General features: G+C 39.3%; 1 protein-coding gene across 10 annotated transcripts in view; it reads left to right on the top strand.

The window, feature by feature from the left end:
* Positions 1–22342, top strand: part of LOC140646130 (cohesin subunit SA-2-like) — a 65338-nt gene that overhangs the window by 23813 nt on the left and 19183 nt on the right. For all 10 annotated transcript variants that reach the window (XM_072849563.1, XM_072849562.1, XM_072849564.1 and 7 more), the window contains 9 exons: positions 3456–3554; positions 5585–5664; positions 15177–15284; positions 17283–17391; positions 18236–18353; positions 19219–19322; positions 19766–19858; positions 19944–20033; positions 21035–21238. In XM_072849563.1, the coding sequence (XP_072705664.1) occupies positions 3456–3554; positions 5585–5664; positions 15177–15284; positions 17283–17391; positions 18236–18353; positions 19219–19322; positions 19766–19858; positions 19944–20033; positions 21035–21238 (1005 nt within the window). The remainder of the gene's footprint in view (positions 1–3455; positions 3555–5584; positions 5665–15176; positions 15285–17282; positions 17392–18235; positions 18354–19218; positions 19323–19765; positions 19859–19943; positions 20034–21034; positions 21239–22342) is intronic.

Raw genomic sequence — 22342 nt, 5'->3', positions numbered from 1 at the left:
CCTGCCAGGATCATCTAGAGTGCTGTAAACAGAGATTAAGTTCAGTCATTTGGGAGGCTTTAAAGCGGAGAGGGGAGGGGGAAGTAAGTATAAAATTAACATTTTGTCTTCAAAGTCTTTTATTTGAATATAATAATTCTTTCTTCCCCATGAGATACCATTTTGCCATTATACCCTAATATGAAACATTATATTTTTATGTGAAAGGTTGTTTCCTAGGTGCAAGAAGATGCTCCAAATTCAGTGGTAACATGCTCAAAATTGCATATGAGGATCTCTCTTTGGCCCAGTAAGAGTTGTGGAACAGTGCTATAAAGATACATTTTCGAGTAGTTTATGTTCATCTGCTAGAAATAATTTAACTTTTTATTTTTGAAGACCAAGCAACAGTTGATACTAAATCTGACAGCTGTGTGCAGTTGAACAGTGTTATATGTAAGCCCAGTCACCTATCAGTGCATTTGTGAAACCCAGGCACCTAACTCATGCTCAAAGGCACTAGTGTTCTTCCAAGGGAATATATAGCTACTAAATCAGCATCCAGATCCAATCGAGCCAGTGCTGATCTGAGCAGCAGGTGTTGAAGGGAAGTGCTGTGTAAAAAGTTCAGAGTTAAAGACCGGAAAAATCAAGACAATGAAGAATAAGGATGGGGGAAGTGGAAGGAAGGCAGAACTAGCGGACAGGAAGGCAAAGACAGTGGAGATGCACACTTGGGACCTCCTACCATGTTAGACTAGCTTTGTCTGGAACTTCAGGGCAAGTTGTTGAGGTTTTCTCATTAGACTATGAAAAACACCCAAAGAAATCCTGTGGAAACAGGAACTTGCTGTTGAAATGAACTTCTGTGTCCCGACCATGTGATCCTCCTGGCAAATTTCAGGAAATTGAAAGAGTTTGTAGTTTTGCCTCCCATTCAACATGGCTGTAGAAACTGATCCCATGGTTATGGCTACTTCTGAAGTACTTCCTTCTTTAAATGGTCATGTTAACATTGTGGTTTTCTGCTCCACAGGTCATCTCTGTGCATATACATATGATTTTTGGGGCGGGGAGGGCAGTTTTTTAAATTGTTTTGCCTTGACAGGACAGGTAAGCTGGATTGTCTTCACTATTCAGGAGTAATTCAGAGGTAGACCTAGTTTTCCCAATTTATTATTTGGGGAGTGTTGAGGAGAAAAAAATGACCCAGTGACCCCATCAAATCATTCGGGTCCCAGCCTGTATTTGTAAGGCTTATTGAATGGTCCCATCTCTGTGATAGCGGTGAGGCTGAAATCTCATAACTGAATGCATCTAAGCAGTGCTGGAGCCCATGCAGAGCTCTTTGAGGTCACTGGAGCTGCCCAGCGTCTTACTGATGTTTTCTGCCAGTCTGTTTGCAGGTCAGGGTCGAAATATACTATGATATAGCTGAGGGACAGCGTGTGTTCAGAGTATCCTGAAAATGTGCTTACATAATTGCCCTTCACTCTGCCACCGCTTTGGAAGACCAAACAAGCAGGTATTTTGTCAAGATTAGAATGGTAGTTCTGGCGAGGGGAGTAGATGGCTGGGTGTTTGTACTTGCCTACGTTACTGTTGAAAGGAGCTGAAGGTAAGTAGTGAGATAGTTTTAGAAGGATGTGAAGTAATTTTGAATTATCAAGAAGCTATGAGGAGTGATGAATCTAGAAAAGGAGAGGTGGTTGAGAAGGAGAAAATGCAGCTGAAAACATAGGAAAACAGCAGAACTAGTCATAGTAGAAGTAGTTATTTGTTCATAGTAACTAGAGTTGATTTTCTCAACACTTAAAAGAAACATATACATATAGGGCTATGAATGAGAGCTTTCGGGTGGAAACAGGATACATTAGAAGGCAGGTGGTGTAGTTTAATGTATTAAGCTTTATATCTGCAGACCTACGCTTGAATGCCACCTGACAAGTGCAAATGACATTACTAGCTGTGTGCCAAAGGCTATATGACCATCCAACAAACCATCGCAAACTCTTCCTATTTTTTTTTTCCTTTTCCCCAAGCACAAATGCAGTCCCTATTCACAAGCGAAGCCTTGTGATAATACTGAGGGCAGCTGAAGCTAGGATTGCAGTACATTGGCTGAGCTGAGTTTGTGCCAGTGTGCGGTGATGGGTACCAAGCTGGGACTGTTTGTGAGTGAGTTCTGTGCTGTGGAGCCCTTGTGGCTGTAGGAAGCAGCAGGTGTGGGCAACAGTCTCTTTCTCATACAAGGCCTTTAGTTTTAAAGTACAGTGCAGAATATGTACTGCTGGTGTGTCACGGGCAGATTAGAGAGCAGTACTCGTTGTTACCCGTTGATCTTTCATTTTATATTTCTAGCAAAAAGTTGTCTTACGCAAAACTGTTGGTCCAAGCCTGCTACTGGGTCTCATCCTTTGCTTCCCATCTAAGCAGGTGAACAGGAACTTGTAGTAATGGATAGCCTATGTGTAGGTGGTCTCCTTTCTTGGGTTTCCTTGATTATTCTTACTGCTATTGTTAGCAAGAGGAATTAGGGAAGAAATATGAAGAGACTGATTCAAAGCCTGCAGTTCATTTAAGTGTCTCTGCTGATATCCTTAGCATTATAAATTTACAGAACAAAGTGATTTTTCTATGTTAGATCCTCAGAATGACTTTCCTAATGCCATTTAAAGCTTTGCCATTTGATAGGTGTAGCAATATGCATGAGATAATTTAAAAGCTCGATAAAGAAAAGACTTCTTTTTGAGGCATCTATGAAGCAGCAGTACTAATAGTATGAAATAACACCTTGCCGGGATAAATATGTTTTGCCTAAATGAACTAATTAGGCCAAATTCAGAGCAACCTTTTTCTTCTTAGAATGCTTGAAATACAGCGTTCTAGTGTAAAACAGAAATAGGGAGGAGGCATAACATCTAACTCTGTATCTGTAAGCACCCACAATGATAAGCCAGTGCATTTCTAAGGTGTACCTCTTCCTCTGGGAATCTTCCAGAATTTCTTGGAGTCCTTGTCTGTGTTTAATGATTGTCCGAGTCAAATGTTAAAAGGAAGTGAGCAAAGTCTGATTTATGGAAGAGTGCTGGTTGTATTAAGTAGGTCATCCATACTGTTGTCGTTGTATCTTTAACAGGTGAATAGCACAATTCCTGCATCTTTTGCGTTCTGTCGCTTTTATTAACTGTAAGGTCTGTGAGAGCTTCTTTGACTCTTAGGGAGCCTAACACAAACTTTGTCACCTTTAAGCTTGGCTTACTGCAGGCTTCCTCTGTGTGTGTGTGTGAGACACACGTGTGTGTGCACACAAACAAAATGGTACTGATATCACTAATAAAGAAGATGAGGCAGTATTTGCGTAGTCTGCTGTAGGCACCCACAAAGAACTCTTATTTACATAATATAAATGCCAATAGTGAATAACATCAGATACATGTTTTTTTACTGTTAGTCGATTTCTCTTTGTCTTGTAGCAAGCTGAAGTGCGGTTGAAGTGTCTTCTGGGACTGCAGGGAATTTATAGCAGAAAAGAACTTGTTTCCAGGATGGATCTCTTCACCAGCAGGTTCAAGGTAAATAGATTACTGTTTGCTATTTTTTAAGTCTGGGTTGGGTGTATACACAGGGCCTGATGTTTTGATCAGAGCTGATCTCCCCAATCTCTTGACTGACGGGAGCTTAGGGTACTGCAGAAACAGCCTGCTTGACTGAGTGGATGAAAGAGTTTTGCGGAGATGTTTCCCTCTGTTTCTATGGAATTTTCTTTTTCACTTTAGTTCATGCACAAAATAGTGTTAGCATGCACCGTGGTCAGTTATCTCCCACCATTCATCCAGAATGGCCCAGATTTTTTTACAGGATCATTGGCAGATGACAAAGAATTTCATACTCTAAAGGTCCCTTATTTTGCTGGTCCTGATAATGGGTTAACCTTGTAGATACTGGATTGGCTGACCATGTATCACACTGATGTGGGAATGGCACTCTGTTGATCCACCATGTCAGTATGAGTCTTGAAGAAGGACCCCTTATCTCCTTTCTGAACAAGTCAGATGATAAGCTGTAATTTTGAGAGCTTGTTCTGTGACGGCACTGACCCTGTACACTGCCTTTATCATATTCCAACATCCTGACTCATTTAAGAAGTAAGCCCTTTACTTTTTTAATCCTGCCCTTGGTAATGATTTCATCAGCTACTCTTATCCCAACGGGGCTGGGCCTTTTCAGTAGTTGAATAAGAAAAGTCAAAGTGCTGTGATTGATATCTCGGTCCCTCTGAATCAGTACGTAATCAATGCCTGCATATGGTAGTAATTCATGTTCTTTTTGCGACAGGTGCAGGGCTTACCTGTATGTTAAAGCAGTTGCTAATAGTAAAAAATACCTCTAGCACATCCTCAAAGAACAAGAAATAGATTAATATTGGTATCTTAAGAATAAACTATTCAGATTGAAACTTGGCTATCTAAGATTAACCCGTTTTAAACAGTTTTGTCGTAGTCCTTTATCGTTCTGGTTAAAGGAAGGTTGCTGTAAGCTGCGTAAGCAACTGCAGGAGTGGTATTCACAGACTGATGAAATAGCTCTCATCTGTTTGTACTGCGATCTCCCTCTGTGTGGAGGATGCTATATAAATGGATTATTGCAAACTTCATCCCACTGATCAAAAAAACCCAACCCAAACACAACACCTCCTTCCCCTGTAAACAAAAGAAACTCAAACAGCTTCACACAAAATACAGACTGATGTGGAATCTTCCAAAGTTTAAATCATGGTTTCTCAGTGATGGGAAATGTAATTATATAACCATCAATCTATTTTCCACAAGCAGGAGTTTCACGTGCTCCCTCTGTTACCCTTGAGTGTTCAAAGTCAGGATTCATGGACTTCCACACCTTGCAGCTGGGCTGTGAGAAAAAGGAAGGCGCAAAGTAAAATGAATCTAGAGATTTTAAAATTACATGTTAAGTGAGAAAGCTGTTAGTCCCAAAACAAGCAAGTCCAAAGGTTTAATATACCTTAAGGATGTAGGTGTTTGCATGTAGGTTCTGAGGTGTTTGCATGTGTACCAAGTTACAATAGGGTGAATTCTGGAGGTCAGGAATATTGCTGCTATTCCATGAAGTACCTTTATGACTCAAGCCCTAATTGTCTTTCCAGCAAGGCACTGACTTCTGTAATGTGTAGGTACATGCACTTTATTGTTGATGGGATTGTTACTGATTATATAATGCTTGTAATTTGAGGCTTACCTTCATTTAACATACTGAAGTGCCAGTAGTAACATCTTAGAAACAAGTTGTCAGTCACTTTTAATTTGTAGACTGTAGTTGATTTTTTGTGAACGCATACATTACATCTATAAAAAATACCATATTACTGCATGATTAATTCAGTTAAAAAATTAACATGCTGTTAATTTTCAGGGGCTGGGGAACTACTTGGTAGTAATCAAGTTGCCTTATGTCTCTTAGGAAATAGCTGCTGAAATAAAAATAAATCTGTGCTCTACTAGTGTAGATGATCTAGCTGTAGCAAAAATACATGTTTATTGAGAACAAACCATGTTACATCTTTTTATTGTCATTTTACATCCATTAGGATCGAATTGTGTCCATGCCTCTGGACAAGGACCATGAAGTAGCAGTTCAAGCCATGAAACTCTTGATGCTTATGTCACAGTAAATAATTTCTTTTTTAATTTACTGTATTGTTTTAATGGCAACAAGATCCAGATACAATCCTGATGAATCTTCCTGTAATCGGTTACATGCTGGGAAACAGTTGCTCCTGGCAGGATATGAGTTACAGTTAAAGCTGCTCAAGACATGGCATTTTCTTTCTGTGGGAAATACCAATGTTAAGAAAACCCTTGTGCTGAGATTCAGCGTGAAAACTACATTTTTATATCTTTATACTTCCCTCTGAAAGGAAATTCCACATTTTCATTTTAGCTTTTCTCAAATAGAGTATCTGCCTGTCTCAGGGGAAGTCCCTACCAAAGATGGGGTCCCCACCCCATCTTCTGTCCCAGGGTTGCCAGGCCTTGACCAGGAGCTCAGGAAACTCTGCCATCTTCCCTGTCTCTCCACCTGATACAGGAAGCCTTGAGATTTGAGGCTGTTGCTAGAATTTGGAATTTCAGATTCTTGGCTCCATGACAGAGAACCTGGGAGCTGTTGAGCCCACAGCAGACTGTCTGACAGGAAATGAGCAAGTGCATGATATCTTGGTTTTGCTGAAGTGGAAAACTAACAGAAGAGTTGTTTTCTTGGGAAATTACCTGCCAGCCATAGATTTGGTAGGATAATGGCAAGCTGGAAGTGTGGGGAAAAACTAGGCTAATGTTACAGAAGTATATGAATCCTATTCTGATACATCCTTGAGCAGCATATTTATTTTAGAAATGGCTTTATTTGCAAAATATGTGAAGAATAAATTATCTGTCCCTCTTTTTCAATGCAAAATGAGAATAAAAACCCCACTGCATTTCATTGTTAATACAGTTGAGATCTTAGGACTCAGTAAGTGTCTCTTCTGTCTCAGAGTATAAGTTGAATTCTGCTCATGCAGATGCTTGCTTCCACGCACAGCATAGCGCATTGTCCAATAGCCATGCGGGATTTGCTTTTCTGTTTAAGCCAGAAGTATTGGTCATTGCTAGATGAGGATGTAGACCTTAATGGACCAAATAATATGATGCTGTAGGTATTTACATTAAATTTCAAGTACGTTTGTATATTGAAGTGCTGCTTTATAGTCTGGTCTCCTATCTCACTTCACACTCCATTGATTTGAGTGGCATCTCTCTAGGCCTACTTCAACATACACATCAGAACAGCATATGATGCTGTGAACATAGTATGCTTTTCTGAAGGGAGTACCATTGTTTGGGCCTCACTAGTAGTAGCTAGGGTTATATTGTTTCTGTGTTTACAACCTCCATTTCTACATCCCTTGGTTCTCCATGGTGTGTAGCTATTGAAACAAAGCACAATACTGTGTCTATGTGTATAACGTGTCCCTGTGCTAGGAGGAGCAGCACACCATTGTTGAAGTACAAAGATGCTGTACACCAGTTATGGCTGCCCTTGTTCTGTATCTGAACTAACAAGTGCTATATTGGCACTGCAGCTGTTTATCATCTCTGGCTTTATTATAAGGGATCATGTTCTCATTAATGCAAGCTGCAGCTATAAAAGTTTGATCAATGTTTCTTTTTCCCTGAAGCAATTTTTTCCAATTTTTTGCTAAATATGATTTCCAATGTGAATAAATGCCTTCTAAAGTTTTCTGAATGACATTTTTCCATCATAAAATGTAGTTTCCATAACTGAAGTGAATACATTTTGAAATTGTTTTTAATTAGGCTGTGTGGAGGCCTAGCAAATACATGCTTCTCTTTCTCTTTGCTTATCTGTTGCATAGCTATTCTCCTTTCTGCCCCCCTCTTCCCCCAGTTTGCTGAGCCCTGCTGATTTGGCTTAATTGTTGGAGTGATGAAAGTGGGAACTGGGGACTCAATAAGCAAATTCAATGACAGCTCTTCTCTTTGATAAGACTAGTACTGACCAGTCTATAAAATCTGTGTGAAGAGAATGCAGGCAATATAGACAGTCACATGTACAGACTTCTTAATAAGAGCCTGCATCAAGATGCTTTTCTAGCAGGGGAAAAGCTTATGCCTCAGTCAGAAAGGACTCGCTGCTGGCATTGCAGAAGCAAAGAAATTTCAGGGCTAATGTGTCTCAAATAGGTGTGTCTCATAGCTCAAAACCAGTATCTGGATATTGAGCAGTAATGCTGCTTGATACATGCAGTAAAGCATGAAATGGGGTTGGGGACAGCAACTCCCCTGCCTTTAAAGAATAATAAATGACAGCTTCTATAAATGGCACTTCTACTTGTATGCATTGATGTAATCAAATTTTTTGCTGCTTTTGTCATGCTGTATTGGCTTCTCTGTGGATGGCTCATTTTTGTCATCTGCGAATTTGGCAACTGAATTCTAGTTGCCCAACTTGCATTTTTAGTGAGACATGAATGACCCTTCAGATCAAGTTTCTATTTTTAAAGCTACTGGCAAGAACATCTATCTCATGAACTCCCTATATCTGATTTGGAATCATGGATTATTTTTAACAAATAATAAAATCTTAACTGGTGAGGTACTGACCTTTAGAACATGTCTCTAATCTTGGAATAAATCTTTTGTTGTTTCATGACATGTGTTGCCAAGAAGCAAGGCCAGGAGTAACTTTTTTCCTCCAGTTAGTCCGTTGGGTGCTCTGTGACTTTCTTGTGGAAAATTTACTATATCAGTAACTCTTTTACTGGCTTCCATAACTGTATTTGGGGTGAGCATAGTAGCAAGACCTCATTGCCAATTAATTATTTTTGTGATGTTTTACGGTTGCAGTGGAGCTGTGCTCCATGTATGTTAGTAACAGCTTTGACCGTCTCTTAACCATCACTGCATTCCAGTCCTGTGGAATATACATTGACTACTCTGCATACTACTGGCCTGTAACATTGCTATGCTGGCCTTTACATTCTCTCTCTTGCTAGCTAGAGAGGCAGTGAAAACACTGATCTTTGCAATTCACTTAGATGTGTTGCATTATTAAAAAATAATTCCCATGCTGATTCAAAACCCTCTTGCTATGCATATACCTGTTTTTCTCAAATCCATATGTGTATTTTCATCTTGTCTATCTCTGTGAGCTGAGATTTTTTACTTCTTGTTTGTTGCACGTTGTCTCAATTGAATGCCAAGGACTTTGGGCTAGTAGATTTCTATTTTTACACAGCATGATGCGATCCCGAAACTGAAATGAGCCTATGAGGCTTAGCATAATAGAAATTATTAATGCTACTGAATTATGTATAATTGTTAGCATTAATGTTGCAAAGGATCTGAGAGGGAATAGAACTAAGAAGGGAAATAAAGAGGGAGAAAACATGAGTGACAATGAGAGACCAAGGAATCTTACTGAAAACATTGCCCTTCAGGAGGCAAATTAGTTTAGTGTGCCTACTGCCAGACAATTCTGTTCATTTTTGTGTGCTTAACTGCCTAGAAGAGTAGAGGGATTTTGGAAAAGAGGAGCAAAAGTAATTAGGTAACTGTAGTAGGTGAATGAGGAAAGGTTACAAGTGGTGCAGGTAGGGGCACAAATCTACAAATAGCTTGAATATATAAATAGCAAAGGGGAAAATTACTTTGTATTACATTAGTTAAATGTAACTAGAAATTAAACTGAGTTTTAAACACAAGACATAAATAGTTTTAAACATAAATAGTTTTAAAACTATTTAATGGAGCTGATAAATACATTAATTCTCACCACAGTGCTTTGACAGTGGTCAGGAGAGTTAATCCAACTTAAAAGTCAAGAAACTGAGGCTTGTAAGTTCCCAGTGTCCTGCTTGGCACAGGAGGCCCAAGTCAAGTTAGGGGTACATCGCTGTTGTGCTTAAAAATCTTAAGTCTCCCTTCTGATTCTCAACTAGACTGGGAAAGATGTTTTAGTTTGGAGAGGGAGTGGCTACTCTGTAGGAGAAACTTGAAAACTGGATTTAGCAAAGGATGCCATGGCAAATAATGTCATATATTATTAGTTCTAGTGGTAGATGTAGATGTCCCATGACAAGTAATTCAGTATCAGCAGAGAGTTGAACTCAGTGATTCTGTAGTGTTATTTCATAGCTAGGCCATGGACTTTGGAGCAGAAATTGACATTTGTTAGGCAAATGCACTGTATCTAGCAAGGTTATTCAGACAAGCCATTGTGCAGAAAACTAGTTAAGTTTATTGAAGGCTTAAATGTTGTTATAAAAAGTGTTTTCATGTGATTGTAAAAAAAAAAAGCTGAAAAGAGAGACATGCTTTGCATACAAATAAGGAAATTATCCACCTTTGTCTAGTTTAGTGGCTTTTAGGAAAAATAAAGAAATGTCTTGAAGTTGCTAGAAGTAGCATTTGAAGCAGTGAAGTAAATTATACTGCACAGTTCTGATTTCTTGCATCAGTAACTTGCTTGTAGCAGATTAGGTACTATCAAAAGGGAATGGTATGGAGCTCCCCACAGCTCCTCTGTGATTCCTTCAGGTCCACCACACCCCTCTTCAGGTGCAGTTACGGTAGTGCTTTGTCAAGCCTATTCCAAACAAAACAAAAGTGAAAGACCAAAATAGAGCAAAGGCATGTCCTTTCTCCTCTGTCTTCTCCTCTTTTCCATCCTCTCAGGTTTATGCTTTCTTGGAAGTTACCTTCAGCAGTTTTCTGCCATCATGTACCTCTATTCAAGAACCTTGAGATCTATTCTGAAATTTTTATCTTTCCTGTCTGAAGAGTTAACAAGAAAAGATAAGACTTGCATGTCTCTTAGGGTTATGTTTCTTAACCAAAACAGCATACCATACAGCATCTCTCTAACATGCATCTTCCTCTGTTCTGTCACAGCATAATCATAGAATCACAGTGTATTGCAACATAGTAATCCCATTCTAAAGTGGGTGGGAAAGGACTCTTATTATATTGTAGTGGCAACCATGTTATCATCTCTCTGATCACCAAGATGTCGTCTTGAAATACCTTCAATGACAGCAGGGCAGAAAGAGGGAGAGAACAGAACAGATTAGCTGATTTTTCTACTTAGAAATTTTATCTCAGACATTAGAATATTTTCAACATATATTTTTTGGTTGATAGTGCTCAGTGCATGAATAATTGTTTATAACGTATTTGCAGATGTTGATGTTTAACTTGAATTAATTTTAAATGCAAAATAACAGATTATTTTTGACTGAGATGCTATACGTTGGATTACCAACATCCCCATAATGTGTGACAGATCTTTCCCTGCACAGCCATTAAAAACAAAAAGAATAAGGTGGCAAAACTTTGAAAAGTGCATCAAGTGCATTTTTATTTTACTGTCGTGATTTTGATGGTTATCCTTGGTATAAACAATAGCACAGACCAAGAGAGGCGACTCCAGCAGTTGTGTCTCTTGTGTACAGTAAAGTGTAACAAAAAGCAAGATATGAAATCTTTCAGCTGGTGCCATATGCAGAACAAAATGGGTCTGTGATCTCCCCCTAGAATATCCCGACTTTGTCTTCATGACATGTTCACACTGAAGTGCAGAGAAGATGGTATGTCATGACATTGGTATGTGGAAGGCCATGCCTGTTTATTTTTAGGCACCTAAACACTGGCAGGCACTTCTGGCTTAACCTTTATGTGTTGCTTGGCATTCTGAAGGCTGTAAATTTGCAGCAGTATTATTGCTGTATTTGAAGTATTCTTTGAATGTTTGATGATTGGCTTATGTATGTAAAAAAGAAAGGCACCCGTTTACTGTGGTAGTATTAGTGGTAGTGGTAGCAGGTGTAGTCAAGTGCTGCTACTTCCAGAGGCAAGTAAAACCCCTAAGCACTCATTTGAGTGGGATTTATGAGTATAAACCTCATTGCATCACAGAGGGTAGTAGTTGAGCAGTATGCGAAAAGTAGTAGTAGTACCTGCAGGTATTTCCTCCCATTCAAGAAAGAAAAAAAAAAAAGATCTGGTGCTCAAGTGATGTCATGAGTGTCAGCCTGTGCTGCAAAGAAAATGTGTTGTTTTCCCCTCCTTTGCTTCTGTGCTATTAGGGAGTGCTTCATACATGGCCAGAGCTATTGCACCTGGCCTACTCTTGTCTTGAGGAGGGAGGAAATAACACTGCTGTAGATTAATGTAACTGGGGCAAATTCCTGGCCTCTTTGAAGACAAAGTTAAAAACAAGGAGGTTGGGATTTGAGAATCACAGAATGGCTGAGGTTAGAAGGGACCTCTGGAGGTCATGTGGTCCAGCCTCCCTGCTCAAGCAGGACCACCTAGAGCTGGTTGCCCAGGGCTACATCCAGATGGCTTTTGAATATCTCTAGCGATGGAGACTCCACAACCTTTCTGGGCAGCCTGTGACAGTGCTCTGTCACCCTTACAGTAAAAACATGTTTTCTGATGTTCAGAGGGAACCTCCTGTGTTTCAGTTTGTGCCCACTGCCTCTGGTCCTGTCACTGAGCAGAGCCTGGCTCCATCTTCTTTGCACCCTCCCTTCAGGTACTTACACACATTGATGAGTTTCCCCTGAGCCTTCTCTTCTCCAGGCTGAACAGTCCCAGCTCTCTCAGCCTTCCCTCATAGGAGAGATGCTCCCAGTCCCTTAATAATCTTCGTGGCCCCTCATTGGAATCCCTCCAGTATGTCCATGTCTCTTGTATTGGAGAGCCCAGAACTGGACTTAGCACTCCAGGTGTGGTCTCACCAGAGCTGAGTAGCGGGGAAGGATCACCTCCCTCGACCTGCTGACAATAATCTTCCTAATGCAGCCCAGGATAGCATTAGCCTTCTTTGTGGCAAGGGCACATTGGTGGCTCATGTTCAACTTGGTGTTCACCAGGACCCACAGGTCATTTCCTAAGGAAAGGGAATTTCTAAGGAAAGACAGCTTCATTTGTACTGGAAAGGCAGTCCTTGATTTCTACCCAAAGAGATGGCAGGCATGTTGTTGAGCTCTTCGAGCTATCCGAACAATTTAGGCAAGGAATTTTTTTTAAATAGAGACACACAGGTTTTGCATTCACTATTTCCATAAATGTGCTAAGAAGAGAAAACCTGAAATATAAAGAATAAAAATTTCAAATATAAAAAAAAAAGTGTACGTTTGACTGGCATGCTCATACAAGAAATTCCATTTAAGCATAAGAAAAAAGTTTTTTTACTGTGAAGGTGGTCCAATACTGGAACAGGTTGCCAGAGTAGTTGTGGAGTCTCTGACTTTGTAAATATTCAAAACCTGATTGGACACAACCCTCAGCAACCTGCTGTAGCTCATCTTCCTCTGAGCAGGGGGTTGGACTAGATGATCTCCAGAGGTGCTGTCCATCCTCAGCCATTCTGTGATTCTGTGTTGGCCCACTCTAGATCATGGTATGTTTGTATATAAATTTCTTCTTTTTCAAGCTGTCCATAGTTTTTTAAAAATACATAGAGAGAAAATGACAAGGGCAGCTTCATAGAAACTAGTGCTTTAAAAGAACTAAATAATAGATTGACATTAAAAAGAATGAAAGAAACCTTGTCAGACTGCTAGTTTATTTCAGTAAATTCCCCATAGCCTTTTAATATAAAGACTTGCTATATTATGTATTTTTACTCCTGTAAATGCAATTTGTTGTCAGTCTTTGTTTAAATCTAAATTGTTAAATTTGTATAAGTTTAATAAATAAAAGTGGTTGAGTCGCCATCCCTGGAGGTATTTAAAAGACGTTTGGATGAGGTGCTTAGGGACATGGTTTAGTGGTGGTCTTGGTAGTGTTAGGTTTACGGTTGGACTCGATGATCTTAAAGGTCTTTTCCAACCTATACGATTCTGTGATTTTGTAAATTTGATACTTCATTCATGGCTTCACAGGACACACCAATGCTTATATACTGTAATATATACTGTAATGCACCAATACTGTAATGCACCATGTTACCTCTTTCAATTTCTTACTGTTTAACCTCAATAAACACAGTTTTTACTCTCTTTCCCCAATTCTGTAGATGGCTGAATAAGTGTTGCATAAATGTTTTCCTTTATGCTGATTTCACAATATATATGCTCAGAGCACTTTCTATATGTCCTATTACTGCAAATATATAATAAAGGGAATTGTATGTTAAAAGAGGCCACCAAAACCTGCCTGAAGTATGTAAGGCAGCTTTTCTTTTTGGTTGAGGGCAAGCATTATCTTGTGAGATTGACCCATCGCTTTTGGAGACATACCATTAGCACTTCCATTTAAAGACCTTTTTACCGTTCCAGTGACCATTGTAAGCAACCTTGGAAAAAATGTGAAAAATTCAAGTGATACATGAGTAAATACACTGTAAAGCTAAAATTTATGGGGTATCAACTTCTACAAATGAGAGGCTATTGGCTTTGAGAAATGAGTGCTACCTTCCTGCCCCCCCCTCCCCCCCCCCCCCCCCCCAGCCCTGATTTTAAATCCCAGACAGCGCTAAAAAGTATTTGCAATGGACACTCCAGTGATACTCTCACCTAATGTGAGCTTAGTTTTTTTCAGTCAGGTTGGAGGAGATTTTGGGACTTTGGGACTTGTGAGGATGCTGAAGGATGCAACAGGTTTGGAGACAAATGGGCAAGCACAGGAAGGGCTGCTAATTTTTGTAAGACATCACCCCCAGCAAACGAAGAGCAAGCATGAGTCCTCAGTTTTAGAGAAGGTATTGGACTGCAGCTGTAGATGGGTTTAAACGGTTACTACCTGAGGATTGAGTGCAGTAATAAATAAAAACCCTTACTCCTCAGCTGGCTGTGGTAAGTGTAAGGATCTCATATGTTGCTCTTTCATTCTCTGAAGTAGCTTAGTCTAATGACATTGCTATGGCAGTAAGAAGCAGGCATTTTGAAACTGTAATCCTTGCTTTGGGCTTCACTCCTTTGGTATCTCTTTGGTGGGTTATTCAACCTTGATGCTTCAGTTTTCTTTTTGTAAAAGGTGGATATTAATACCATTTCTACCTCTCATAGAGTGTTCTAGGTTTACTAGATGGCATGTGGTATTCTCAACATGTGTAGCTGAATGAAAAAAATTGTGACTTTGAGTGTGTTTGTGCAGTAGGTCACAGTCAAAAGCATGCTATCAAGAATGTGTTTTGATTTCTTTTTACATGTGACTGTATAGGCCTAGTGTAATGGAATATAGGTTTTAAAATACTGTAATAAATAATTTAAAAATAATTTGTACTGCAAAATGAAGGCTTCTTCTTGTCTATTATCTTTTATGGTGAATATCTAAGCATAAAGTAGAGGCATGATTTTCCTATTTTATTATTATTACTCTTCTTACCATGACCACTAATCAACCTCAATTATACTTTAAATTAATGTTCATGTCCATGCAGTGGGCCTGATTCATCATGGCTTGCACAGACCTCTGTTTTTCTACAAAGTGAGTAAAAGAATGCTGCCAATTTTGTTTGATAGCATTTTTAGATACGTCCTACAAAAATTTAGCTGTGTAAACAAGTTGCACGGCTATGGAGAATCAGGTTTAGTAAAAGCTGGACATAGCATTCATAATATTCTTTGCAGATAAACCTGAACGATAACTTCCGTTGTTATTTTTGCCTAGGAACTGTGAGGATGTGTTATCAGCTGAAGACTGTGAAACTTTATACCAGTTTGTTTATACCACACACCGACCGCTTGCAGTGGCAGCTGGGGAATTCCTTTATAAAAGGTATCTCTGCCTGCCTGCCTGCATGCCTACTTCTTGCATATTCTCATTTGTTTCAGAATGAAGGTGGATTTATTTAAGAGGGACATTAAGCATTCATTTTTCTGCTGGAAGTGTGTACCATGAGGATAGTAGATGTGCTTTCTTCTGCTGAATCAGAAGAGAAGTGCTGTCTGGGGGTAATCATTTGTTCCCCTGCACAGCCCTGGCACAATAGGCATGAGAAAAGTTGCAAGACTAACATAGAGAATATGAAACAACTGACTGATCCACAGATGCCATGCGATGTTGAGAGCATACCTCCTTTCTTTCTACTTTCTTTTCCCGTTGCTTTGCTTCTTACAAGCTAATTCATCACCTGGCATCTGCTGGATTTCCATAGCTTTGGTGATTAATCACAAAAATGGCCTCCTCTTCTCCCTTTGGAAGTTGCCTTATACATTGTAAAGGCTTTGAATAATGAGAGATGCAGCAGATTAAAAATCCCTCCCAATTTTCTGTCAGGTTAATGAAGTACAGGGTTTATCTTCCCCAGGAGTAACTCTTATAAATGGGTTTCTTATAACAATGGTTGCATGAAGTGAATGGAGTTGGCGTGCTAAAAAGAGAAGAAATAAATATTCTGTCTCTACGGCTGAGAGAAATAATTTTGCCTTACAAAGAGGAATGAAAATAAAAATATTTTGGCAAGACTTTTGTGGGGAAAAATTCAGAAATAGTAATGATTTGTGTTTCTCATATGTGCAGAATCTCCTCCTAGCTGTCTCTTCCTATCTAGCTGAACTGCTGACATTCTGGGGTTTGTGGAGCCAAGTCCAACAGAAAGACAAATGAAGATAAATTTCTGTTTTGATGAGTCTTCTATCACATCTGCTAGTCTTACTTAGTCTTTTGTGTCGGTCCTAATATTCTATCATAAATAAGGTGTTTTTTCTCTCAGAACACTGCTGCTTTTTGCCATTGAAGTGGTTGCCCTGATAACTTCTTTTTCTATCCAGCTTCCCAGTGTAGTGTGGACACCTTGATCCTGTAAACCTCATCCTTGTTCTTGTTTGCCCAGTTCTTCTCTCCGGCACTTTTGCCAGTATAGAAATGTTCATTCTAGTGTGCTAGAGATGTTAGTGACACCCTCCTTTCCCTGGCCATACTGGTAGAAGTTTTAGTATAAATGCTTATGCTTTTTTTTTTTTCCTTCTTGGTTTGCGTGAAATCTCCTCACTGTCTTCATTTTTAACTTAGGTTACTTACTTAGCTGGCATAAATTATACCAGCTGAAAAATTATACCAGCTATATACTTTCTGAAAGTATAAGCTTTTACTGACATTGAGTAGTGTGGTCCTGCTCTTAAATCCAAGCCATTTGGGCCTTCCATTAATCTGCGGGTATGGCCTTCCTATATTTATCTTGGGATTAGCACTTTTTGTGAGCAGTACAGTCACACTCATTCTGGATAAAGAGGGAAATGGAAATTGAAGTGCCATATTGTGCTTCATACTTCAGGCAGAAGAGGAAGAACAGTTTTTCCACTGTGTTTGTGAAGTTGAGTAAATTGCCTCTTATAAATACAAGATACTATGCTTTCTTTAAGAAGCTTCAGTTCCAAAATGTACCATGATGTGAATAATGATCAGGTAGTCATATCTCTACTCTGTTTAATTTCAGCCTAGAGCAAGCCCCTTTTCAAGCATTAGCAAATGCCTACCACATTATATGTTCAATGCTGTGGAATCTGCATCTGTTGTCCAGAAAACTGGCAGGGTACCTGTGAAACTGTCAGAAATAGTCTCTGCATCCACGGGGATAGCAGATCTCTCATAACGGAAAACAATCTAATCTTGTTTCCTTTCATCTGATAAAAAAGTCTAATGTGATTTGGAGTAAATAAATAGATATTTAGAAGAAATACAATCCTTGGGATCTTGACAGAATTAGTGTTACATTGGCAAATGAGTATAAGGAGAATGTGGCAGAACTGGACTGACTTCCTTTTCTGTTGGCAGGCTGCTTAGTCATGAGGGAGATGAAGAAGTCCATCCCAAAGGAGGAGGGAAGTTTGGGGCAAGTACTGACCAGTTGAAGAGATTAATACGTTTTTTCTTGGAGAGTGAGGTGAGGAGAATAGTCCCTTCAGTAAGCCTTTTAAATCCAGTGCTGCATGTTAAATCAACTATTGGCTTCCTTTTGAAAGCTATTTCTGGTGGTGAGCTCTGAAATGTTTCGTGTTTGGGATGTTGTTGCTCTCTAGGATGAGTTTTTAATGAAGACATTTCTGTTCTGTTGTATTGAAACTAATTTACAACTATGCTAATGGAGAGAATCAGTGCTGAAGCAGCTTCTGAAAACAACCTGAAAGACTATTGCCAGTAAGCGAGGGTTTTTTGGTATGTGTCTGTGTCTTCTTGCAGGCAGATATGGGTTGCAGTACCATGGCTCTATGCTGACTAAGAACTGTGTAGTTTTGCTGAGAGTTTTATCAGCGTAAGTGCTGTACTTCACTATTTGGCTTTTGCAGTGGTGCAGACCTATGTCTGGCCAAAGTGTCTCAGGCACAGCAGTTTTGAGTCTTTCTGCAAAGAACTTCCCAGACATTGCTTAAAATGTTGACTCGTTTCTAGTCCCAAGATTGGATTTTTAGTTGTTATGATCAGCAATACGAAAGCAATACAGAAGCTAGTTTTAAAGAGTTTACTTAAATTACAAAGGAAAAGTATCCTAAAAAGAGAAAAGAAAAGCTTTTTTCCTGCTTTTCTTCCCCACTTTCCTGTTTTGTATCAGATTGAAGACATGGTCTTTAAATGTTCATCAGCCTCAAACTAAATATGTTGGAATACTGTCTGTGAATATGTGTGTGAATGACGAAGCTTTGTAATTGGAAAAAGGGGGAGGAACATATGAAGCTGTATTTCTTTTAATGATGTATTTGCTTCTATAAGCTTGTGTTTTTAATCCCTAGCTACACAAACATGTTGCATACCTCATAGACAGCTTGTGGGACTGGGCAGGCAAATTCCTGAAGGACTGGGAGTGCATGACCACTCTTCTATTAAAAAATGCTGAAGAAGATGGAGAAGGTGGGTAAGCAAAGAGCTTAGTTTTGTGTGAATGAATCTCTTGATACTGTTTTTTGAACTTTGCTTTCAGCTAGTTTAGGATCATTCCATATTGCAATACCCTTTGATCCCAAATTGTGGTCCCCAAGGACCACAAAGCAGATGCAACTCAATGCACTGCTAATGTGGTATTTGTATCAACATATTTGTTTTATTCAGTATTCTGTATTTATGTAATGTTAGTTTAGAAGCTTTGTAAGAATACTTGCATAATTAACCCATAGTGCTTACATAGCATTCACTTGTTTTGTTTGTTTGTCCAAAACTTAAGAATCTAAAATTATGAATTGATTGAAGGCAGTATTGTTGGGCTGTTGTTCATGCCTGAAAAGAAAATGAGTAATGTGCTGAGTTCATAGATGTCTAAAACTCTAGAGGATTAGTTTTTTGTACAAGTATTTTAAAGTGAACTTAAATAAATAATAGTTGTTATAGCAGAACTGGAGGTGGCTGTGTGATTGAAATCAAAGTTTGTAGACCCAGTGAGTTAAAGCATTTTGGTACTCAAAGAAGCAGTGTCCTAAATGAGATAGTAGTCAGTAGGAGTAGGCCTCGTTAAAGCTGCCTGTGGTTTTGGGAGCCCAACTGCCCTAAAAAGTTTAGCCATGAGAGGAATAATTGCTTTTGTGTTCAGTAAATGTAGAAAATAATTTTCTTCAAATTAAAACAAAAACTCTCTCTACGTGTTTATTTAGCAACACTGCATTTTTCTTTCCGTAGTGTCCTTCCACAGTTGCTCAGATAAATGAGTAGGCTTTACATTAGCTGTTGCTGCATCTTCATTTTTCTTTTGTGTGATGCTGAAAGGAGACTGATTTACTTGCAGCACTGAGTGATGCCCATGAAAGTGCTCTCATTGAAATTATCCTCGCAACGGTTAGAGAAGCTGCTGAAGGTCATCCTCCAGTGGGCAGAGGTGCAGCCAAAAAAGTCAGTGCGTCTTAGTCTTATTTATTGTCCTGTAATCACATTCTCTTTGCCTTATGTGCTTTGCCAGACAGCATGTTCCTAGTGGTAGGTATATCTTTGCAAATAAAATGGCTTATTTTTATGAAACGACACAATGTCTTTTGACCTCTAGATCTTATTAGTAGTGGATGTTGAAGAAGATGAGCATTAGAGGAAAGCCAGTTGAAGCATGTTATTGACAAATGGTGAGCGTTTTATCCAGAAGATATAGCTGTTCAGTGATTTGCATCTAATTTAAGGTTAACAAAAAAATAAAAAAGGGTCTGGTTATCTCCATGGAAAAGTATCTTTATCTTAGCTTGATATGCTTTAGACAAAGGCATGTGAGTTAACCTTGGGTTACATGTAAAATTACACTCAAAGCTAAGAGATTTTATAATTGAAACAAAATGCTTTATCTGCAGATTCTGTCAGTAAAAGAGAAGAAGATACAATTGGAAGATTGTACCAAAATTACTGAACACTTTATTATGGTGCTTCCTCAGCTCTTGGCAAAGGTAACTAACAGCTGCTCTATGAATGCATGTTAAATATTTCATTAAAATTCCTACAGTATACTCATATCCTGTTTTTTCTCTGCAGTATTCAACAGATGCACAAAAAGTGGCAAATCTTCTGCAGATTCCTCAGTATTATGATTTAGATGTTTACAGTACGGGACATCTAGAGAAGGTGAATAGAAATTGGGGTAGTCAGTTCATGTGGAATGTACTAAATATATGTGACAATGTACAGAGTTTAGTGTGACTTGGAACAAGCAGGAGACTGTTGCAATATAAAGAAATGGTCTCATGCCTTGAGGAAGGTGGTCTTATTCAGACTTTACTTTTTTTATTTGGGTCTGCCAAAGGAAAGCCTTAGTGCTTGTCAGTCCTGATATGCTGTGACTGGCCCTGCCAGATAATGATTTGTGGTTTCATGTGGTAGGCCCAGCCCTGGGTTTTTCATTGTTGGGTGGAGAGAGGGTGGGTTATGCCATGTGTCTAAGCTGGTGCCTCCCAGGAGTTTACTACAGAATAGGTTTCATTCTCCTTGGAGACTGACTCCCAGCTGCTGGGGAAGGATAGTAAGTGAAAGATAAGAATGGAGATAGTATATCTGCTGATGGGAGAGGGGTGGTCAGAAATGGATAGATGAAATCCTTGAAATAGCGTAACGTATTCTTAAGCAGGGATGTTTACAGGGAGGTAATGTTAGGCGAACACTCCTAGGTTAATTTCAGCACAAAACGTTAACTGGAAGAGATAGAGTCAGCAGAATGGCAGAAGTTACCTCGTCTCACTAAGAGTGAAGACCCCAGTTGCTGACATGATCTGAAACATTCTCCATCCTCTGCTGCTGAGGGAGAAAACTTCCATTGTTTGGAGACACACCTGTCCTTTGGAAAGGCATTTTTTATTCCCTACCTTTGCCTTTATTTTTATGTAGTGCCAAACGTGTGTTACTAAAGTAGAACTTGAAGCAGTTGCTTCATTCTTAGGAAGATCCCGAGACAATAATAATGAAAAAGAGCTATAAACCCAGACAAAAAAGTTGTATCCTCTAATCCTGCCCCTTTGCTCCTTAGACTGGCATTTATTTCATGTTGAGATATATGGGCCTAGTGAAATGTATCTAAAGCATAAGTGGATTTTTGTACAATTTACCTATAATACCCCTTTTATCACTTGCAGCATTTGGATGCTTTGCTGAGAGAGGTAAAAGACATTGTGGCCAAACACTCTGACATGTCTGTTCTTGAGGCTTCCTCCAGGACTTACTATATCCTCTGCAGTGAAGAAATTGCCATCTATAGCCAGGTGGATTGTGCCCGAACTCAACTGATAGATGAGTTGATGGGACAGCTTAACCAGCTACTAGATGGCTTTTGGCAAAAGGTGAGTGTGACTCATTGTGGAGATAAACAGACTGTTTCCCTATGAGAAAAGACGACCAAAAAGTTAACGGGGATATGAAACTATTCTTTTTCTGCTGTTTCTCTGCTTGAGGGGAGCAGAGCTTTCAAAGATGGGTTTGCACCTCTGAAAAGATCGACTCTACATTTTAATGAAGCAGATGTACTTTGGCAGGAATAGAGTGGCGAAAATAATAACGAGGTAGTCCACACCAGCACTAGGTCATTTTATGTCTTGTGGATTTTCTTGACCTAAGCTCCATAGTTGCTCCATTACTGTGCCAAAGATACCAAGTGCAAGATCAGCTAAGAAGTGCTGTGGATCTAAAGGTGATGAGGCTGTTCCCAAAAAGGTATAGTTTTGTACTTCTGTACAGATTTGACTGTACACAAGATGGCCTTTGTGCTGCCACTTTGGCTGTAGAGAGAGTACTAGGAAAAAAAAACCCTAGCAGGCTGTAATGCAGATTGTATAGCTGTTGGGTCTTTGAAGTGATGACTTTCCCCTTGAAGGAGGACTGCAGAGTCTCCCTCAAAGCTTTGGGGTCTTTGAAATGATGACTTTCCCCTTGAAGGAGGACTGCAGTGTCTCCCTCAAAGTTTTTCATTACTTCTAAAAAGCAGAAACAGCTGGTGGTGATATGAATAGCTTGCTGGCTGAACTGAACAACAGAAGCCCGCAGCTGATCTGATCAACTGTGCCGTCATGAACAGGTGTCATGCCATGGTATGAGAGTTAACACTGGCAGGTTTTTATTGGACACTGGGATATTGTAAAATGTGTCAAGCCAAAAAATCCCCTAACCTCAGATTGGATTTATTTTGTTGGTCTTAAATAGATATCTCTGTCAATGTGGGAGAATGTGTACTTATAAGAAACAAGATAAGTGCTAGATCAGGGATTCTTCAACTCCTTCATAGTGTGATCCATATCTAAATAAAGAGATTTTCTCCTGGAACCCCTCCCTTCTAATTCCTGGTTGTATATACCATCTCCCATAATCACGTAGTATACTTGTGGAAACTACAGCAATTGCATCTATGGGAAAGTATTTAATATATTTTTAGCTATCTTTGAATGTGATCT

This window comes from Ciconia boyciana, chromosome 1 (assembly GCF_034638445.1).
Source record: "Ciconia boyciana chromosome 1, ASM3463844v1, whole genome shotgun sequence".
Classification (NCBI taxonomy): Eukaryota; Metazoa; Chordata; class Aves; order Ciconiiformes; family Ciconiidae; genus Ciconia; species Ciconia boyciana.
The sequence above is the reverse complement of the archived record's forward strand: the minus strand, read 5'-3'. Positions and strand labels throughout refer to the sequence as shown.